General features: G+C 40.4%; 2 protein-coding genes across 5 annotated transcripts in view; one reads left to right on the top strand and one right to left on the bottom strand.

Annotated features, from left to right (window-relative positions):
• The window catches only part of Evi5 (ecotropic viral integration site 5), a 508,284-nt gene extending 501,495 nt beyond the window's left edge, over positions 1-6,789 (bottom strand). For all 4 annotated transcript variants that reach the window (XM_067156470.2, XM_067156472.2, XM_067156474.2 and 1 more), the window contains exon 1: positions 6,649-6,789. The gene's annotated coding sequence lies outside the window, so the exon portion shown is untranslated. The remainder of the gene's footprint in view (positions 1-6,648) is intronic.
• Positions 6,790-6,992: 203 nt separating this feature from the next.
• Positions 6,993-19,813, top strand: part of LOC136884563 (peptidyl-prolyl cis-trans isomerase NIMA-interacting 1) — a 62,394-nt gene continuing 49,573 nt past the window's right edge. The window contains exon 1 of the mRNA XM_067156819.2: positions 6,993-7,115. Within this exon, the coding sequence (XP_067012920.1) occupies positions 7,061-7,115 (55 nt within the window). The 5' untranslated portion in view covers positions 6,993-7,060. The remainder of the gene's footprint in view (positions 7,116-19,813) is intronic.

Genomic DNA, 19,813 nt, shown 5'->3' with positions numbered 1-19,813 from the left:
CAGCGAGGGATCCAACCTCTACCGCCTCAAGGACTGTGTCTTGGAGCGTGGGAAACATACGGCGAGGAAGACCGGCCTCACCAGCTATAGGGTAAAGTAAGGTAATTTGGTGATCATTTTCGATTATAGCAACATGTGTATGTTTAGTCCTCAGCCCGAAGGCTGGTTGGATCTTCAACAGCTCTGCCATCAGCTGTCATAGATAGCCTAGGCATCACTGAAGAGGCGTACTAGGGAAATGAGGAGTGAGGTAGTTTCCCGTTGCTTTCTTCACCGAGCCAGAAGTTGCTATTACATATCAGTCTGCCAAGCCCACTGAAATGCATGCACCAACCGACCCTATGAGCAATATTTTCACACCATTCATAGCAGGGACTGGCTGCAGAAGGAATGGCATTACTAGCATCACTCATATCTCAGTCACTTTCATTTTGTCAAAGCCAAGGATAAAGCTGAGACAGATCAATGAAAGTAACAAGATTGCTCTAGCCCATACCAGAAGACATAGTGCACTGTAAACACTAGGTCCCGCCAGCAAAGGCATTATAGCAACATAAAGGGGGGAAATACATGATTTATTTCCTTAAAATTCCATGTATCATATAGAACATTAACTAAAGGTTTTGATCATGAATGTATTCTTGCAATTACTTCACCTTGAAATCTTTATAATTTTATGCAACTCAATTGAGTTAGGTTATTTGGTGATACATATAGGTAATTTGGTGATAGTAGCAAGGTAATTTGGTGATAGTTATTTTAGAACACTTTGTACTTTCAGGAGTTGTACAACTACATTTCACAGGAGTTCTCGTCTTATGATGAGTCTTCACAACACACGTGACACATTCAGATGATTATGTCGTCAGTATCTTGTGATTGGCAATCTTCATGCATAGTATGTGTACAAAAGCTGCACTAAATCCACTTTTCCAAAGTTTTGCGTTTGGAATCATTAGAGTACGATTTTTTGCATATGACACATAACCAGTCATCATTTAACTTTACACCTGAAGGTGCAGGAATCAGTAAGTCAACATGAGCGCTGTTAGGTCATCTTTCCTACTACTGTCGCTGCTCGGCAGGAGCGTGACACCTCTCGCAAGAGTCTCTTCTGTTTTTTGTGATCACGTCTTGGTTCTCTGGGAAGCTGAAGTAAGTGCTCAACATTGGAATTTGAGTCTGCAGATTCACTTATTTCTGAGAAAGATCTCTCAGTTATGAGAGATGAGGCAATAGCTACAGAAGAGATCACATTTTGGTTAAAAAGCACTATTCCAGCCTTTCTAAATCCACCTGTTAGGTTGGCATGGGAGAAACTTGAAATAAATGCAGGACTGAACAATGAACGGAAATTAAACTGGTTTGGTTTATCGTTGGGGTGATTTCGCATGTAATCCAAGTTTGGGTAAGATACCTTCTGCAATAGGCCTATCTCTTTCTTCACTGTTTTGGAGCCATCATTTGAGAGACGACCACGGCAAAGTTTTGAATTTTGAGGCTCGGTGCACTGTCATTTTACCTTCAGTCACTAATCTAGCCACTTCCACTAAGTCTGCACTGCTGTACTGCTTGTACACTTAAGGATTATCATCTTGTCGAGGCTTTCGTTTTTTTTTTTTGCATAAGCTAATTTGGTGACGGTCTATTTTCTGAAAATGATGATGAAATTTGTTAATTTAGACTACCTATAACTGAAATATATCTAAAATTCTCATTCCTTCAGGCATTTAAAGAACCACGCTGGAAATAGAAAATAACATTATTGTGGGTTACCATCAGCTGAGTAGAAACTGCTTAAATATTTCGGTATTTTCTTAAGGATTTTCCCGAAAATTGTTACGGCATTAAACTTTTCTCTCAATATAAAAAATAACTCACTTTCTTAGGAAGAGTTCGGCACCAGAACTAACTAAAACGAACGGTTTATTGCCACAGTTTATTTCACTTGAATAGCACACTGCATTTAATAAGTCTGCACTTGCCAAATCACTACAGCTGAGTGTTACAAAATCTCATACCTCAGTAAGTGAAAAAATCCAGGGATTATACCTGAGCGCGGGACAAAGGAAAAACCCAGGACACCCAGCTGACAACAGACGAGCACAAAAACAAAACAGGTTTTGTGGTGGCATTCGTTTAAAACATTATCACCAAATTACCTTACTTCACCCTATAGTACGAGCACCTTTTAGCGATAGATTTTTGTCCGGGGTTGAGGAGTAAGGAGGGATCTCTCCCAGTTCCGGTAATACTGCCAACTGAATGGAAATGAAATCTGAACTGAATCGATAATATTATCGATCGATATGAATTTTCTGAACCTTTATTATCTTAAGCCAACCACGGTATCACACGCACATTATATAACATTTCTCGATGCGAATCTTGTTCCTAGCATGAATTATATACTTTGGCTTTGCTGTGTAAACAACAACAGTACTATTTACTTAGTTTATTTTCTGGGTTGAACCGTGTTGTTGTTATCTGTACATTACGAGCAGTTTGCCGACGTTTCGAATATATTGCAGTATTCTCTTTCAAGGCGAATGAAATACCCCTTCTCGATCCGAGGTAGTCAGTCCCCTGAAGTGTACGCCAGATATCGCACAGCGATTCATAGTTTGTGTTTCGAAAGTTGCTCATACGAATCTCGAAGATAACCGAGGTCGACCGATTCAGCACTAGGGTGTCCACCTATCACTAAAAGGTGCGCGTACTATACTGAAGAGGGACCTCTTTGGGATGGATGTGGGGGGGGGGGGGGGATGGGAAGGGACAGACAAGGAAGAGGTAAGGCAGCGGCCGTGGCCTTAAGTTAAGTACCATCGCGGCATTTCTCTGGAGAAGTGGGAAACCACGGAAAACCACTTCGAGGATGGCTGAGGAGGGAATCGAACCCTCTATACTCAAGCTGACCTCCCGAGACTGAGTGGACCCCATTCCAACCGTCGTACTACCTTTTACATTTCGTGGCAGTGCCGGGAATCGAACCCGGACCTTCGGATGTGGCACCTAACCACTACACCACAGAGGCGGTTAAGTTTTACTTAATAATAATAATAATAATAATAATAATGCAGCATATTTCCAGGTAACACACATTTTGTTGGCTAGTGTGAACTGTTATTTGTTGCTAATTTGTTTCAGAATTCGATCGAATTCCACTTGAAGAGAGCACACAGCCGTCCCTAATAACGAATCTAACCAAACAGCCTCCTAATCAATTCATACACCGAACGAGTTGGCCGTGGGGTTTAGGGTCGCAAAGCTGTCAGCTTGCTTTCGGGAGACAGTGCATTCAAATCCCGCTGTTGGCAGCACTGAAGTTGGTTATTCATGGTTTCCCATTTTCACACCAAGCAAGTGATGTGGATATAGCTCAAGTAAGGCCACGGCCGTTTCCTTCCCACTCCTAGACCTTTCCTATCGTATCGTCGACATAAGACCTATCTGCGTCGGAGCGACGTAAAAAACCAAAACAAGTTCAGAAATTACAATATTAATGAAAATCAATTTTATATTTCAATGCTAGCAAGCAGGTTATATAGCATTTCCTGTCGTTAACTGAAAGTTTAAGCATTTTGACCGTCGTATCGTGGTATACAGGGAGTGTCTGATATTATGAATAACGAGTGTTTTAATACCGAGTCTGCTATATACCTTATTCACAAGCAATGAGCAAATCAGTTTTAGATTTTCTATTATGGTAGCTCGGCAAAGGAGTGCTTTCGAATATTTCATTGTTTTGAAATAGGGTACAGTAATACATGTAGGCTGATTGTTTTAAGAGGAAGTACAACTAAGCAACCATCCTCTATCCAACTCTAATCCGAGGGAAAATGTTAAACGGGATCCGACACTTCTGAAAATGAAGGTAACGGCCAAAGATACACAAGGGCCACGAAGGGCGTGAAATTGAAAGACTCCCTAGGCCTCGAGTGTTCTAATAGCGTCGGGGTCGGAAAAGAACAAGAGTGGACCAAGGGAGGTCGGATAGGATACATGCAAGTGAGGAGCCTGGCACAAGCAGGTGGGAGCAATGTCAGGACTCTGCCATGGGCCCCGTAATCGCCAACCCAGATCCCAAGTTGAGAATCCATGGGGCCCCTTTTAGTCGCCTCTTACGACAGGCAGGGGATACCGTGGGCGTTATTCTACCGCCTCCACCCACAGGGGAATTGTCCCGGGCCGTAGAGCAAACGTAATTCTACGTCAAATATATTCAGTCAAAACAATATGCTACCGTCTACTAAAATATGTGAAAATTCGAAATTTTCGGGAAAGAGACGCAACGATTCAATTCTGGCAAATGACGGAAACAGCATCGGATTTATAAACGGGTCCGGGTGGCAAAATATTGAGGGCGTAAATTTTGCCAAAACGTAATACAAAGGAATACTATTTGAATGCGTTGTATTACTGTTCAGTTAACTCACTGACCTGGTTTGCGTAGGTCCCCTCGCAAACTCGTCGACTTGACACACGCAAACGATGCTCTTCAAGTGGCAACACTACATAATACTCCTCCGCTTGCTCACAAAAGATCTTTGAAGTCACTGCATACTGTAATCAATTGTTTCACGTAGATTAATAATTTTAACTATTCACTTCAATACTGATTTTGTGAATAATCTACTGCTTAAATATGATCTAGTTGTATTACTATCGTATAGGCCTCACAGGAGCGGGTGCGTAGGCACCAGGCACCTATATTTTTGCCATTTGCTTTACGTCGCACCGACACAGATAGGTCTTATGGCGACGATGGGATAGGAAACGCCTAAGAATAGGAAGGAAGCGGCCGTGGCCTTAACTAATATACAACCGCAGCATTTGCCTGGTGTGAAAATGGGAATCCACGGAAAACCATCTTCAGGGCTGCCAACAGTGGGATATCTCCCGGATGCGAGATTACAGCTGGGGGCCCCTAACTGCACGGCCAACTCGCTCTATGTCCCAGGCACCTAAATCCGGGCCTGGACGGAAAATATTAAGTTACGGGTTTTCAATGGCAACATAACTTCCTGCAAACATCATCCAATTTCAAGAATAGAGCCCGGAATTTTTTTGCCAGTAACAGGTTAGGATGCAAACTTACTGAAGCGAGGAGCAAGTATACTCTAGCCTGCACAACTGTTATGCTACGAGTTTTGCGTAAACATTAGGGGCTCGTCCATCAGAACCCCTACAATTTATGTTATTTTCGCTACATTACGGAACAGCGGACTAGACGACACTTCGTAATAACCAAATTAGTTTGCATTCTAACCTGTTACCGACTAAACATACGGGTTCTATTAATGAATAGGAAGAAAAAACGAACACAAAAACAATTCGTTTGTCAATGACGTATGACCATGATATAAAAGAGTCCCGTAAAACTAATTGTAAGATTACTCCATCTCAATCCTCCTTCAGAAACAAACATTACAGGCTATCACAAACAAAAGATAAGTACCAAATCATAATGAATCCCAATTAAAAGGAAAATAACAAATGAAATACATTTGGCAAGATAGTAAAGTGTAATATTTATAACCCTTTACTAAAAGATTAGGTAAACAACTGACAGGGAACCCGCCGCTTGGGCATCAGCCCTAAATGCTGGTGAATGACTGAATATAGGCCTAGACATGAAAGCTGGAGCGGAGATCAAACCGCGCGACCACACACTCTTACAAAGGAACATTTTCCCATACGTTAGTAACTGATTAAAAAAAAACACAGCGACAAAATATGGAACTGAAAGGACAATACAATAAGCCAATGAATTATAATAATTCTAACTTTCGAATCAGATGGAGCCGATTTTCTTCGGCAGCTGCTGCATTACAATGTTTAGCTCCCTGCCTGGTAAGCCCGGGTTCGATGCTAGCAACAAATTTACAACAAAGCTTGCAGGGTCTGGGATGTTGTATAATCAGCCCCTGTCAACCATTGTTCATCCTCAAAGTTGTCTTTCGTAGTGTCCCTACTTCAACTCCAAACAAAGGCCATAACAGTGCGTAAACATACAAGCTATCACAGAGTTCCAACTGCATACGCAAGCCAGTGCCGACACCACAATAACAACACGTTTGCGCCCACGTATGATCAAACCGTACATGTACTATTTACACGGCCAATTGGCTATGATGTCCCAAGTTCCTAAAATACAACAACAACAACAACAACAAAAAAACACCAACGTTAAACAGAGATTTTCAATAGAAACTTTTCAAAATTCCACTGCCTGCATGAAGCAACATTATTTCAAGCCAATTCAAAAATACATTTTACATTACGAAAAAAAAAAAATCACAAATGAAGTCCTAAATAAGAATAAACTAACACTGTGATAAGAATACCGTACACTGCAGTAAACATTTCAGTAGACGTGACGAAAGACATGCAATTGAGGTTAGGTCTACCCAATTTGGTAATACTAATGAACCATACGGAAATAAAAATCACCTACTACAATACGCAAAACGTACACAGACCAAGATTATGTTGTAAAATTCAAATATAAGCAGTAAATAATACAAATTTACTATTCGCATGCAAATGTCACTTAATGTTTACAAGTTGCTCCGCCCCCTCTTGCTAAACATCAGTTGAGTTGTCAGTTTTAAAACTTTATCAAAAATAAATAGAACCACTCACAATTAAATATCTGCAGTATCCGTTGAATTTCTCGATGAAGCAAATGCTGAAAAAAAAATCCCTTAACACCAAACGGACACTTTGACAGCCACCAACCAGCCCCGATACGTCCACTCTCTGACACTTTCAACAGATTAGTGACAGCCTGTTACATCCTAGCCGCCATTCCGCTGCCAAGTATGCGGAAGACGAAATGGGATATAACGCTTAATACTGTTGGTCGAGAAGGGCGAAACAAGCAAACATCGTACTTGGTTAAGCACCAATAAGAGGAAACGTCTATTACGTACTGGGTCGCTCTTGCAGTTGCCGAATCCCTGTGCGTCGGGCAATTCCGTTACATATTTCTCCACGTTTTACTTCTAGCGCTGCTGTGCAACAGAAACCAAATTCAGTGACTTCCGGTTGAACAATGGCGGACGAAGAATTGCCATCAGGGTGGGAAAAGCGATTAAGCAGGACTACTGGTGTGTGTCTTAAAAATTTATATTGTAACTAATGCGATTTAAATCCACATTATGTATTTCATCTATGCATTAACAAGTTTTTAACTTCTTTTTTGCCTAAATGACTGGTTGTTTAGAGAGAAGGGTCTGTACGATCAATACGGTACTGCTTTCAATCTTAACCATATTCTGTGCTGTCTGCTATGATTGACAGTAATGCAGGATGTAACAGGATTGCAGTATGCACACAACTTAATTTACAAAGTATTTTGTGGAATTTTGTCAGTTTTAGGTTTCATTATTGGAATATTAGTGAGTTGAGTTCATTCTCATAAAAATAACGCCGGGTACGCAACCAAGAGGTTCAGTTGATTAATAATATTCGATTCAGGTTACTTTACAAATTGTTTGTAGTACCTTATTTCTTTTTTTCAGATTGCCTTAAGCATAGGAACATTTCTTTTAGCGTTTCGGGCAGGTATTTGAAATGGCAATTATCTCCTTTTACAAAATTGGTAGGTATGCCACGATGGAAGTATCTTGACCAATGATTTCAAAGGAGGGTTTCAACACTATACGGAGTATGGAAAAATAAGATGACTTATTTGAGAATGACAAGTGAATACCATAAATATCACTACTGTTGAGTATTGTTGCCACCCGTGAAATAAACACCCCTTGCAACATGTTTCTCTACCTTTATGAGAATGACTGTAATGCTTGAGTAGGTAAGCTGGGCCCGTGAAATTCCTTTGAAGTTAAATTTAAGCCTGCATGCGCTATCTGGCGGTTGTTAACCAAACGAATAAGGCTCTCGCAATTGTTATGATTTTGATCAGGTTGTCCCTGCGATGTATATTACAGAACATAACTGTCGGTTCACGCGTTATGTTGTAGTGATTGAGTGGAGTGGAAATGGATAGCGGACTCTACATTCTTAAAACTTTACGGGAGGTTTATTTTCTAATGGATCCTGCAGTGTAGTACATAGACCTCAAGGATGGTCGGGGATCTGTGTTGAATAAAATGAAGGTGATTAAATACTGGCTCGACGCTGAGTCAGATGGGAGCGATAAAGAAGATTAATTTTAATAATACCGCATGTAGCTTTTGTAGACTTGGACGTTCTTTCACAGGTTTTTCATGATCATACATGTTGATCTTTCTATTCGAACCTTAGGTTGTTAGGAGCTGATCTTTTTCACTTCGTTTTATGTTCCCAATTCAATGTTTTGGCTTTTATGCGTAAATTTCTAAATTAGACTGAATATTTCTGCCGAAGCGCAACTCCACGAAGTGTGACATCCCACAGGCCTAATATGAATACATGTATTGGGTTTGTCTGCAGATAATTTTACTAGTTCTAGTGCCACTCATTGCAGAAAATGCATTCCTGTAATATGAGACGCCATTTTTGTCAAGCTGGTCATAAAAATATAATTTTTTCCCTTGTCTCTCAGTTTTGAATGACAGTTTTGTTTTACTGGGGTGACTGCAAAAGCGTTTTAAAAACATCTCAGTGGAACCTTTTGCTGTAGGAAATTTGATGTTTACTGGGATGTGTTCGTGGTTGCACGAGTACCTAATAATTATAACAAGCCTTAATCATTTTGGTGTGGTGGTGGAGTTCCAATAGGAAGATATGATGTCGGATGATCTACTGGTGTTGGCTGTGCAATGGGTCGATTTTAATATCTCCCCCTACTGTAGTTACCTAGTTTGTGAACCATGGGCAATGGCTGAGCAGCCTAGAAAACTATCCTGAGAGTTGGAACACCAATTGCTGGTGTGGTATAGGAGTGGGCACATTCTGAGTTGCGGCTCTCCATGTGCTCAGGCAGCTAGGACTATACGATCCACTGGTGGACCCTAACCTGTTAAGAGGAGAGATTCTCACTCTAGAATAGCATCCTGCTTCACAGAATTTGTACTGATCACGCTCGCAATGTTTTAAGGAAGCCTCAGACACACGGGAATAACGGAGCCCTAGTTCCTTTTGACAGGCAAGGTACTCCTTGGAAACAATGTGGCTAACGAAATAGAATTCGATGGGGAGCTATCAGTATTAATGGGCCTTGTGGAGGAAAGAATAGGCCGGGTTGGGAAAGATGTGTCTGAATATGTTAAAGAGTTGGGTAAGGGGAAATAACGAGAAGGAGATTATAAAGTGTTCTTAATTGGTGTTAGAAAGGAATGGTAGAGAGTGGAGGAATTTGGACGAGACTTGTCTCAGCCTATACGTTATTTTTCTCCTTAGATGGGATGGTTGCCAAGTTGTACCAGCACCTGAGTAACATCGTGGTCACGGTCAACTGCAAAGAGTTGGAAACGGAACTAAACGATATGAGATGATGATGATGATGATGATGATGGGTAAATGTGGGAAAGTAATGGAAGTTAATAGGAATGGGAAGCATTACTGGATGTCTGTGACAGTATGGGATTAGCTGTAAAAAATACATTTTTCAAGCATAAGGCTATTCACTGCTACACATGGAAAGACGGGATCACCAGATCCATAATAGATTATATTATCATGACAGACTTCGAATTCAGGAAATCTGTTAGGTATGTGTGGGTATTCTGGGGATTTTTCAGTGATCCAGACCACTAATTCTAGGCATAGGAGAGTGAAAGTGAATTCTGTCTGCAGACAATTAAGGTTAGAAAATCTCCAGGATGAGGAAATTAGGAGTAGGCCTACAAGAAAAGTTTTAAACAGTAGACAATAAGCAGGTTCGGGACATAAAAAGAAAATGGGTGACATACGTGGATGCAGTGGTAGAAACAGCAATGGAATCCCTAGGAAGAATGGTGTGTAAAGATAAGAAGATGAGAAGAAAGAAACATTTTTATGATGAAGCGAGGCCAGTTTGTAAACAGAGGGAAGGTGTATTACAAATGGCTCTAAACAAGGACTGATGCAGACAAGGAATTGCACTTAGATGAAAGAAATAGACCAAAACAAATATGTGGTCGTACCAAGAAGTCATGGGAAGATTTCATTAATAACCTGGAAAGGGTAGGTCAAGCAGTAGGGAAACCTCTCTGGACATTGATAAAGAAAGACAGGGAGGCAAAAGGGAAATTAATAATGTTTTGGGTAAATCAGGTTCTCACAATAGATCACAGGGAATCGCTGGGCAGGTGTAAGGAATATTTTGAAAATCTCATTGTAATGGGAAAACTTTCTTTGACGTAGGAAACAGCCAAGCTCCTTTGTAAAGTGAAAACTGTCAATACGGAATGATTCAAATATCTTTCATGGAGAGGAGGACAATGATGTTGGTGAAAGTAGGCTTAAGGAAGTGATAAGTATGGTAAATAAATGCCATTGTCATAACACAGCAGGAATAGATGAAATTAGACCTTAAATGGTGAAATATAATGGGAAGGCAGGGATGAAAGAACTTCATAGAGCAAGGCCTCTCAAACGCCCAAAATCTCACGCGTGCAGAGCGAGGCGCAAGAGCTCCGTGCACTGTGCATCGGTGCCGCTCGGTATGGCTCGGATCAACGCTTCGTCTCTGGGCTACTCGGCTATGCTCGGCTCTACTCGGCTCAACTCAGCCCGGATTTGGAGCGCTACGGCGCAAGTGGGGGAGAGGGAGACAGGCGGAGCGAGCGAGAGAGGCGTAAGGAAAGAGAGAGTTAGCGCTATTGTTCCAAATCGTGGAGTGGGGGGTCTGCACTCTGGTCAACCAAGCCAAGTCGTCTTTTGCACCGTGCACAGTGCATGCACCACGCGCATGCACCCTGAGAGGCCCTGGAATACGGAATGATTCAAATATCTTTCATGGAGAGGAGGACAATGATGTTGGTGAAAGTAGGCTTAAGGAAGTGATAAGTATGGTAAATAAATGCCATTGTCATAACACAGCAGGAATAGATGAAATTAGACCTTAAATGGTGAAATATAATGGGAAGGCAGGGATGAAAGAACTTCATAGAGTAATAAGATTAGCATGGGATGTTATACTCTGGGTTACCTTTTGAACAGACTAAAGCGAAGTAACGTCATTGCCGCTTCACACTTGCCTGAGTTGCCAAATGAACCGGTGCGCAGTTGCAAGTTGTACTCCAGCACTATAACACAGCACAGCTCACTGGTTGTAACTTGACAACATTTGAAAGAATTAATGCATTAACATATTCATATTAATGGAGTACCTCACTGCCACTGATATTTTAAACATAATATGATAGTAACTGCACCCAAGTTGTCAAGACATATACTGGATACGTATGCCGTAACTTGTGCTGACGGAAGGCGCATGAAACACGTGCCCCTTGCCCCTCTCCTACCATGTGACAACACAGTAGGCGCAGTTCCACTCACCCACGTCTTCCTTTAGCCTATATCATTTCTTACGCCTTAGTCTGCTCGAAAAGTGGTCCAGAGAATAGTAAGTACCTTTCGATTGGATGAAAGTAGTAATTGCACCGATCACTAAGCATGGGAACAGGAAGGATTGCAACAACTATTGAGATATTTCATTGATTAGTACGCCAGGCAAGTTGTGCGCTGGCATTTTGGAACGGAGGGTGTGATCAGTTGTTGAGAGTAAGTTGGAGTAAAACTAGTGGTTTCAGACCACAAAGAGGTTGTCGGGCTCAGATAATTGGTAATTGAAAAAATGTAATAAGTGGAATAGAGTTATGCTTACGTTTTGTAGATGTAGATAAGGCATATGACAAAGTAGAGAGAATAGTTATCCGTAATGGGGGATAATGGGATTAAGGGTAGAATAATGAAGCAGTTGAAGGCATTTATGTCGACAAGTGGTCTGCAGGGAGTATTGATGGTAGAATGAGTTCTTGGTTCAAGGTACGTACAGGGATTAGGCAAGGCTGTAATCTTTCACCTTTGTTTGTAGTTTACATGGATCTACTGAAAGGTATTAAGTGGCATGGAGGGATTCACTTCGGTGGAAATGTAGTAAGCAGTTTGGCCTATGGTGACAGATGGGTCTTAATGTCACAGTCTGCTGAAAGCGTGCAGTCTAATATCTTGGAAGTTGAAAATATGTGCAATGGGTGTGATGTGAAAATTAGCTTTTCCACGACTAAAGTAATGTCAGTAGGGAAGAAACCTAAGAGAATTGAATGTCAGGTTGGGAATACAAAACTGGAACAGGTTATTTCAAGTACAGTATTCTCCCAGGATTGTAGTATAGTGAGATTGACGTGCAGCAAAGCTTGCTGTTGCGGTCAACAGTATTTTCTGTATGAAAGATGTCAGCTCCCTGACAAAACTATCTTTACACCAGTCTGTTTTCAGACTAACTTTGTGTTGCAGGAGTGAAAGCTGGGTGGACTCAGGATAATTTAAAAGTAACAGCGAAAATGACCGCTGGTAAAAACAGGTGGGAAAAAGGCTAAGATAAAAGTCAAAGTTACGAATGAACTCGATTGATGTAAAAGTAGGCATAAGCTGGCTTCGGTGGTGGAATTATGTGAAACAAATGGAGGAGGACATGTTACCTAGGGGAATAATGGGCACCTTCATGCAGGGTAAGAGAAGTAGAGGGAGACCAAGATGACAATGTTTAGAAATGGTTTCTAATGATTCTAAGATAAAAGGTATGGAACTACACGCGGCCACAGAGCTAGTTACGAATAGAGGTTTGTGGAGGAATTTAGTGAATTCAGAGTTTTGCAGATTGAACGCTGAAAGGCGCAACAATCTATAATGAAAATATATGCATGTAGTGTATACCATTTCTTCTCTTTCAAGCCAAGCCAGGCATTGTCACTCATCTTTCTGCATTTTGATAGGACCTCTTTTGTTAATTAGGTCATTTCTAATCCCTATCAGCAGGGTTTCTGAATATTGGACTTGGATATTCTGCTCCTTGCCTGCAATTTTTAATCCAATCTCTTCAGGTTTAATGGTCCTGGACACTCGCTTAGAAATCAGATTTAAATTTTCTACAACACGAGTAAGCCATCCGGTCAGAACTACCGTGCAACGCTCTGAAATAAATGTTATAAACAGAATAGAAACCAGAATTTTTACACACAGTTTTTAGTGAAACATTGAAAGTAATTGTACTCAACAACAATGATGTCAGAACGAAGATTTTGTGTAGTAAATTTTGAAACATTCACGTATTTGTAGAGGCATGTCACACTACTCATTGCCTCTTGAAAAATTGTGGGTCTCGGTATATTTACCTTTATTACTATACTAGCTGATGTACCCGTGCTTCGCTACGGGATTGGATTCTCAGAGAGACTGACCTCGTGGTTTTTTTAACTGAAGTCAACATAGGTCAGTATGAAAACGTCGGTAGGAAAGTAGAGATTAAAAGCAATGATATCATATAAAATACTCGATCAAATGAAAATACGCACATTTTCTCACTTTTAACAAACAGGACTACGTTGCCGATCTAACAGTCCAAAGTTCCAGAGCTGGATTGTTCAAAGCCGCAGGTTGCCGTGATCCGTGAACACCCTTCGTCTTTTTTCGGCAGGGAGAGGCTCGAATAGTGGAGACTCCCACGGCATAAAATATGCCCTTCTACTAATCTTTTTCCTAGGAGTGCCCGATGAGTCGGAAAATCTTAATTCACTACACTGGCGACGGAAAAATCTATCTGACTTGGTGACAAATTTTTCCTCCAAGCAAGAGGAAAAACCCACTCTTCACTGCTAATTTGGAATAAAATTAATGTAGAATTCAATAAAAGTAAAGAGGAAGAAGCTTTAATTAAGAAACGGCTCTTTTCAGGGTCGAATTTTGAGTTATAGTGAATTGTGGTGCTATAATTCGGAATAGGCCTAAATTGTTATTCCATACCAGGCACTACTACTACTACTACTAAGTGAGCCTCTGCCCTAAGTGTGCACGCTGCTCATTCAAAACAGCGCGTCAGATTAGGGATCGCATAGCTGGAATACTATGATGAACCTGTGTGTTACGTACCAGTTGTATCAGAAAGTGTATGAACCTGAGAAAAGGCATGCTAAAGAAGAAAGTTTTCTATCTCCCCAGCTATTTTCCGCTAATATTCAGTCAGGCTGTTATAGTCGGTACGCAGCAATAATCCCATCTATTGGAGTTGAGAGGCAGCATAAGAAACAAAGAACATCAAATCAAACAATGGTCAATGTAATGTCACTGTTAATCAATGCTGTGCGCTTTGGATATTGAAGGTCTTCACATTTAGTTTTCTTCCGACTCTGAAATACCACTCTTACCATAGTCGGTACGGTAAAACTGATTAAAACATAAAGGATCGGAAATTGTATTCAATATAACTTTTGTTATGTAATACTTTTTGATAGCACCAATAACATAGGTATTTAAAAATTACATCTTAGGCACCTTCCCCTAAACTGCAATTCCATCCAGGGTGGATAAATTTGTTTATAGCTTAGACTGTTGTTTCTTATTCCCCGACTCTATATAACGATTTTCATAAAATTCTGTTAACCCATTTTCTCGTGGCTCGGCGTTGATATGGGCTTAGCAACAAAATTACAATTTCATGAATATCTGTTTTATCACAGTCGGTATGGTAAAAATGTATAAGACATAAAAGGTCGGAAATTTAATTCTATATAACTTTGGTTATGTAGTATTTATCGATACGACCACTAATAATTTAAATATTTGAGAAAAAATGTTAGGCCTTCCCCTAAACTACAATTTAACTCAGTGTGAATAGAATGATTCATAACCTAGATTATAAAGGCTCATTCTCCGAATACGCATGCCAATTTTCATTGAGATAGGACCACTCATGACGTAAATATTCAAGAATGAAATTTTTTGACCTTCCCCTAAACTACCATTTCACTCAGCGTGAATAAAATTATTTATAGTCTAGATTGTAGCGACTCATTCCTCGGCTTTAAATACCAATTTTCATTACGATAGGACCACTAATAACATAAATATTTGAAAATTAAATTTTAGGCCTTCCCCTAAACTACCATTTCTGTCGGCGTAAATAAAGTTATTTATGGCCTAGATTGTAGCGACTTATTCCCCGACTTTGCATACTGATTTTCATTAAGTTCTCTTTAGCCGTTTTCTAATGATGCGTGTACATACATACATACATACATACAGACAGACAGAAATTATGGAAAAGTAAAAAGTGCATTTCCTTGTTACTGTGGACATGACCGATGCAGAAATACCATTCTTTTCAAATTCTGAGCAATGTACAGACAAAACTCTTATTTTATATATATAGATAATTGGATGCAAGGCTTATGAACCTGGGACATCAGAATCAGAGGGCAAAGTCTTTTTCCATGTAGGTCCAATAATTGTACCATAACGTAAATATTTGTTTCCCGCGCAATCTGGGAAACGATGGGTCCATGAACTCCAAGAATACGGACAACTCTGATACAGAATTACCTAAATATTTGTCTCTCATTTCTCCTCATACCCATGGAGAGCCTGTAAAGTAATGAATAATCGGTTTGTTATCACTGTCACTAACCCACACCCAATCACTATGTTTTGGTTTCGCACGCAGGGCTTTAGGTATGATTTCATGCTCACTCGTATCAGATGAACTGCCAATTTCACTTAAAATCTCTGCTTCAATGATATAATCGCAGTCGCTGTCCTGTAATTCCAAAACACTTTCGAATAACTCAGCAGTAGCATTGCTAGGAGAATGACTGACACTGTGTTTTCAGAGGTTACAATTTTAGGCAATAATGATGCAAGTTCTTAGAAAGAGAGCTGTAAACAAGCCTTATTCCTGTTCTATTCGTAGAAGTTCGCAAAAAAAGAAACCTTGCAGGGGTGATAAAATTATAAGCTAGTACATACGACTTGGTCCAGCACGTGAATGTCTCGTCATTTGAGTTTAAGGCCTGGCCAATGCTCACGTGAATGTAACGGCAGATGAGTCGAGTGCGTTAACTCTTTCTCTACCCAGCTGGTTATAAATTGTTTTTTTTCCTCATCTTTCAGTTTTGAATGACTTATTTCTTGCTCTTCTTTGCTTTCCCATCTCTAAGGAAAAGTCCAAAGAGAGAGTTGCTCATGATAAATTCTACCAGCCTGAAACATATAATATTCTTAAGAATAAAGTTATCACCAAATAGTTCTCTTCACTCCTACCCTATCAGTATTTCTTAGTTTGTGATGTGACTGGCTCATCTCACCTTAAGCATTCTTGTATGACCACCTTTTGAAGGCCTCTATTCCCTTTCTTTCTATAGCAGTTATTATCCATTTTACTCTTTCGTACAGTGCCATGTTCCTGACTTATACTTTCAGAAACTCATAACTGACCCTACACATACTCTAGTTCCAGTTAGAAGATTGACGCAAGTCAAAAGCTTCATGTTGTGGTTTCTAGAATTTTGCATTGCTATACATCTCCCTGCAGAAGTGTATGTGGTTTTGGTCACGTAGCTGTGAACTTGCATTTGGAAAATAGTGGGTTTGAACCCCACTGTCTTCAGCCTTGAATGTGGTTTCCGATTTTTGCATCAGGCAAATGCTGGTGTTATACTTTAAGGCCGCGGTTACTTCCTTCCTAGTCCTGGACCCGTCATCCCATAAGATCTATCCGAGTTAATGGGACATAAAATAAATAGCAAAAAAGAAGAAATAAATAGATACACACCAGTGTTCTCTCCGGAAATTTTTACAGCCGGGTGGCAGGAATGAGTAGTCGGGCGGAGAATACTTCTTAAATAAAAGAATATCGTCGCTGCCGGGACAAAACCTCCTATGTGAAATATTTTAGCTTAGAACTTTGGCCTGTAAGGTTCTGTCATCTAAGGCGCAATATTGTGTGAATGTGGTCAAGGCATTCTCGCTCTTCATAATGTATGTGCTGCGGGTCAGTATATCCCCAAAAATATTATCACATAGGAGGTTTTGTCCCGGCAACGACGATAACATTTCATTTTATTTCCCTCAGGGAATTAACAGTATTATCAGACAGGTAAGCATTAATTGTAAAATTGAACTGTTTTAGTGGTATTACGAACGAGACAGAACAGATTTGAACTTCTAGTATTTTACTGCTCGTTCATAATCGCGTAACACTGGGGCATACCACTCTGTTGCTGTGGAGTGCCATACTGGTTTGTGACGTCATGCAGAATCAAGTGCTTGCATGCGATTCCACGCTAATCCAGATATCGCTCGTGCACAACAGTACGTAATAGTCAAACTAAACATTTAAACTCTGATATAATTGTTGCAGTTATGCTGAAAATAATGAAGATTTATCATTTAAATAAACAGTTTTACAGTATTTACACTTTATTTTGGAACACCTAATGACTCAGATATGTATTAATATTATCATATCTTGGTTATGTTAGCCGGGCTGTGTGTAGGAATGGCACGGCGGTGCCTCAATAAAAAAGGTCCAAGGGAGAATTCTCCATAACTTGTCATTATAAAGAAATAATGAATGACTGCCTTATTGAAAAAGATCTGGTGTAGATGGGCAGTTGTAAATAAAGGAAGGAAATAGAGCAGCACCAGGCGAGTGACTGCGGTTTGGTTCACATAGCTGTCGGCTTGCGATTGGGAGATAGTGAGTTCCGAACCTCACTGTCGGCAGAACTGAAGATGGTTTTCTGTGGTTTCTCTATTTTCCCACCAGGCAAATGCTGGGGCTATACCTTAATTAAGGCCGCAGTTGTTTCCGTCCCCATTCCTAGCCCTTTCCTTTTCCATCATCGCCATTAGAAATGGAGCATATAGTAGAGTCAAAGAAGTTGTGAAAGGATTTCAAGAATAACCTGTCGAGGGTAGGTCAGCAGGCAGTTGGGGAAACCTTCCCAGACTGTAATAAAAAATATGTAACACACCCATATGTTTTATAGCATAATTAGTGGCTAGGGTTTAAAAGAGCAGGTAGGTTTCTTTGTTGACTTCTTAGATAAAGAACATTCTTGGGACATACAGAATCAGTTTATAGCATCATGCCCTTGTAAATCCTGTTACCCCTATGATGGGACAGTTCTACAGCATCCTTACAATAGGTGAAAATATCTGGCAGTTTTAAGGATCTGGCCTGGATCTTTGTGGACAGAAGTCTTTTTTTTTTTAAATTTTTAAATGTCAGCCCAAAGGTCAGTAGGATCTTCAATAGTTCAGCGATCAGTTGTCATAATTAGCCTAGGCATCACTAAGGCATACTTGAAAAATGTGGTCTGAAGTATTTTCCTGTTGCCCTCCTCACCATGTCGATGCCATGATTCCATGGCCGCTGCAAACGCTTCTTTAGGGGTCTGTCTTGACCACTGGAAAATTGCTGATGCGATAGCAGCGCGGCTGGTAAATGTAAGGCCACGGAGTGTGTCTTTCGTTAGAAATGGCCAAAAGTCGCTAAGAACTAGGTCAGGTGAGTAGGGAGCATGAGAAATCACTTTGAAGTTGCTTCAAAGAAGAAACTGCTGTGTCACATTCGCCAAATGTGAAAGAGCACACATGCAGCCTTTTCCAGTCATTTTTCTTGCAATGCATTTTGCGGAAATGCCAACCTTGGAGGCAATCTGTTCCACGCTCATTTGGCGATCCTAATAAACAACTGTTTTCCACTTGTGCGATCATGTCGTCAGACTGGCTTGTGCGATGCTGTGATTGTCTTGGTTTGTTGTCACACTACATTCTACCTTCTTTGAACTGTTGCACTCACGAACGCACATTAGACACATCCATGACACCATCACCACGTCTCACTAAACTGGCGATGAATATCAGTCGGTGTCACACCATACAAATTGAGAAAACGAATGATTGAAAACATTACCATTTTAAGTATAAAAAAGCGGTCCTCACTCTCGTTGGTGCCGCTAGGGTTCTTTGTACTATACAGTACTGCCATCTCTGTCACACATTGGCAAAGAGTGCCCACATATTTTAAAACAGACTGCATGTTTCTGTCTGTTTCCTGTTCTCAGAAAAAAAAAATCGGGGGTGTTAGAACTTCAATACACCCTGTATAATAATTGTGTGGTCTCGGCTACCATTGACAGCATTTTAATTTAACGCCGATTAGGCTGCCTGCAGATGAATTTTGACATTTCATTTTATTCTAGTGGGTGGAATGTTGGGAGATCTTTGAGGTTTAATTAATTTTATCAAGAACTAAGTTAATTCCTGGGGCTGGGCATGGAGCTAATGACTCTCTCCCACTCAAGGCAGAGGTTACAAATAGTAGAAGCCTTTACTTTCCACTTCTCCAAAGGTCTTATGACCTGTGTGGTGTTGCTTTGCGGTTGCTTCTTTGAGTTAACATCACATTTGCCACCAGGGTTCTTTTATGTACCATCCATGTGAAGTGTGGAACGGACATTTTTCTGCCCTTCAAAAATTCAACTACTTCTGCTGGGTTTGATACTGCTATCATGAGATCCAGTGGCAAAGAGTCTATTGCTAATCCGACTTATGGAAGTTGCATACGAAAGGGAGATGGTATTTTACTTCCCTTCAAAACCAACGAAACACAAATTAAACTCATCTGCATGATTAACATAATGCAGAAAAAATAAGCCAGCAAGCTTACCAAGCCACAGAATGAAATAAAATACGATATGTTTTGTGTATAGTGGTGGTGGTGATTTTAAGAGGAAGTACAGTCTGACATTTTATATATATACTGCTGAATTAATCATAGCAGAACACTTACAAATGTGTGAAGCTAGGGCTAGAGCAAAATAGACCTATTGCCTTTTCAGAAAGTTTCCATTTCAAATTTCTATAGAGTCCGTAT

The sequence above is a fragment of the Anabrus simplex genome, chromosome 12 (assembly GCF_040414725.1).
Source record: "Anabrus simplex isolate iqAnaSimp1 chromosome 12, ASM4041472v1, whole genome shotgun sequence".
In the NCBI taxonomy this organism is placed as follows: domain Eukaryota; kingdom Metazoa; phylum Arthropoda; class Insecta; order Orthoptera; family Tettigoniidae; genus Anabrus; species Anabrus simplex.
The sequence above is the reverse complement of the archived record's forward strand: the minus strand, read 5'-3'. Positions and strand labels throughout refer to the sequence as shown.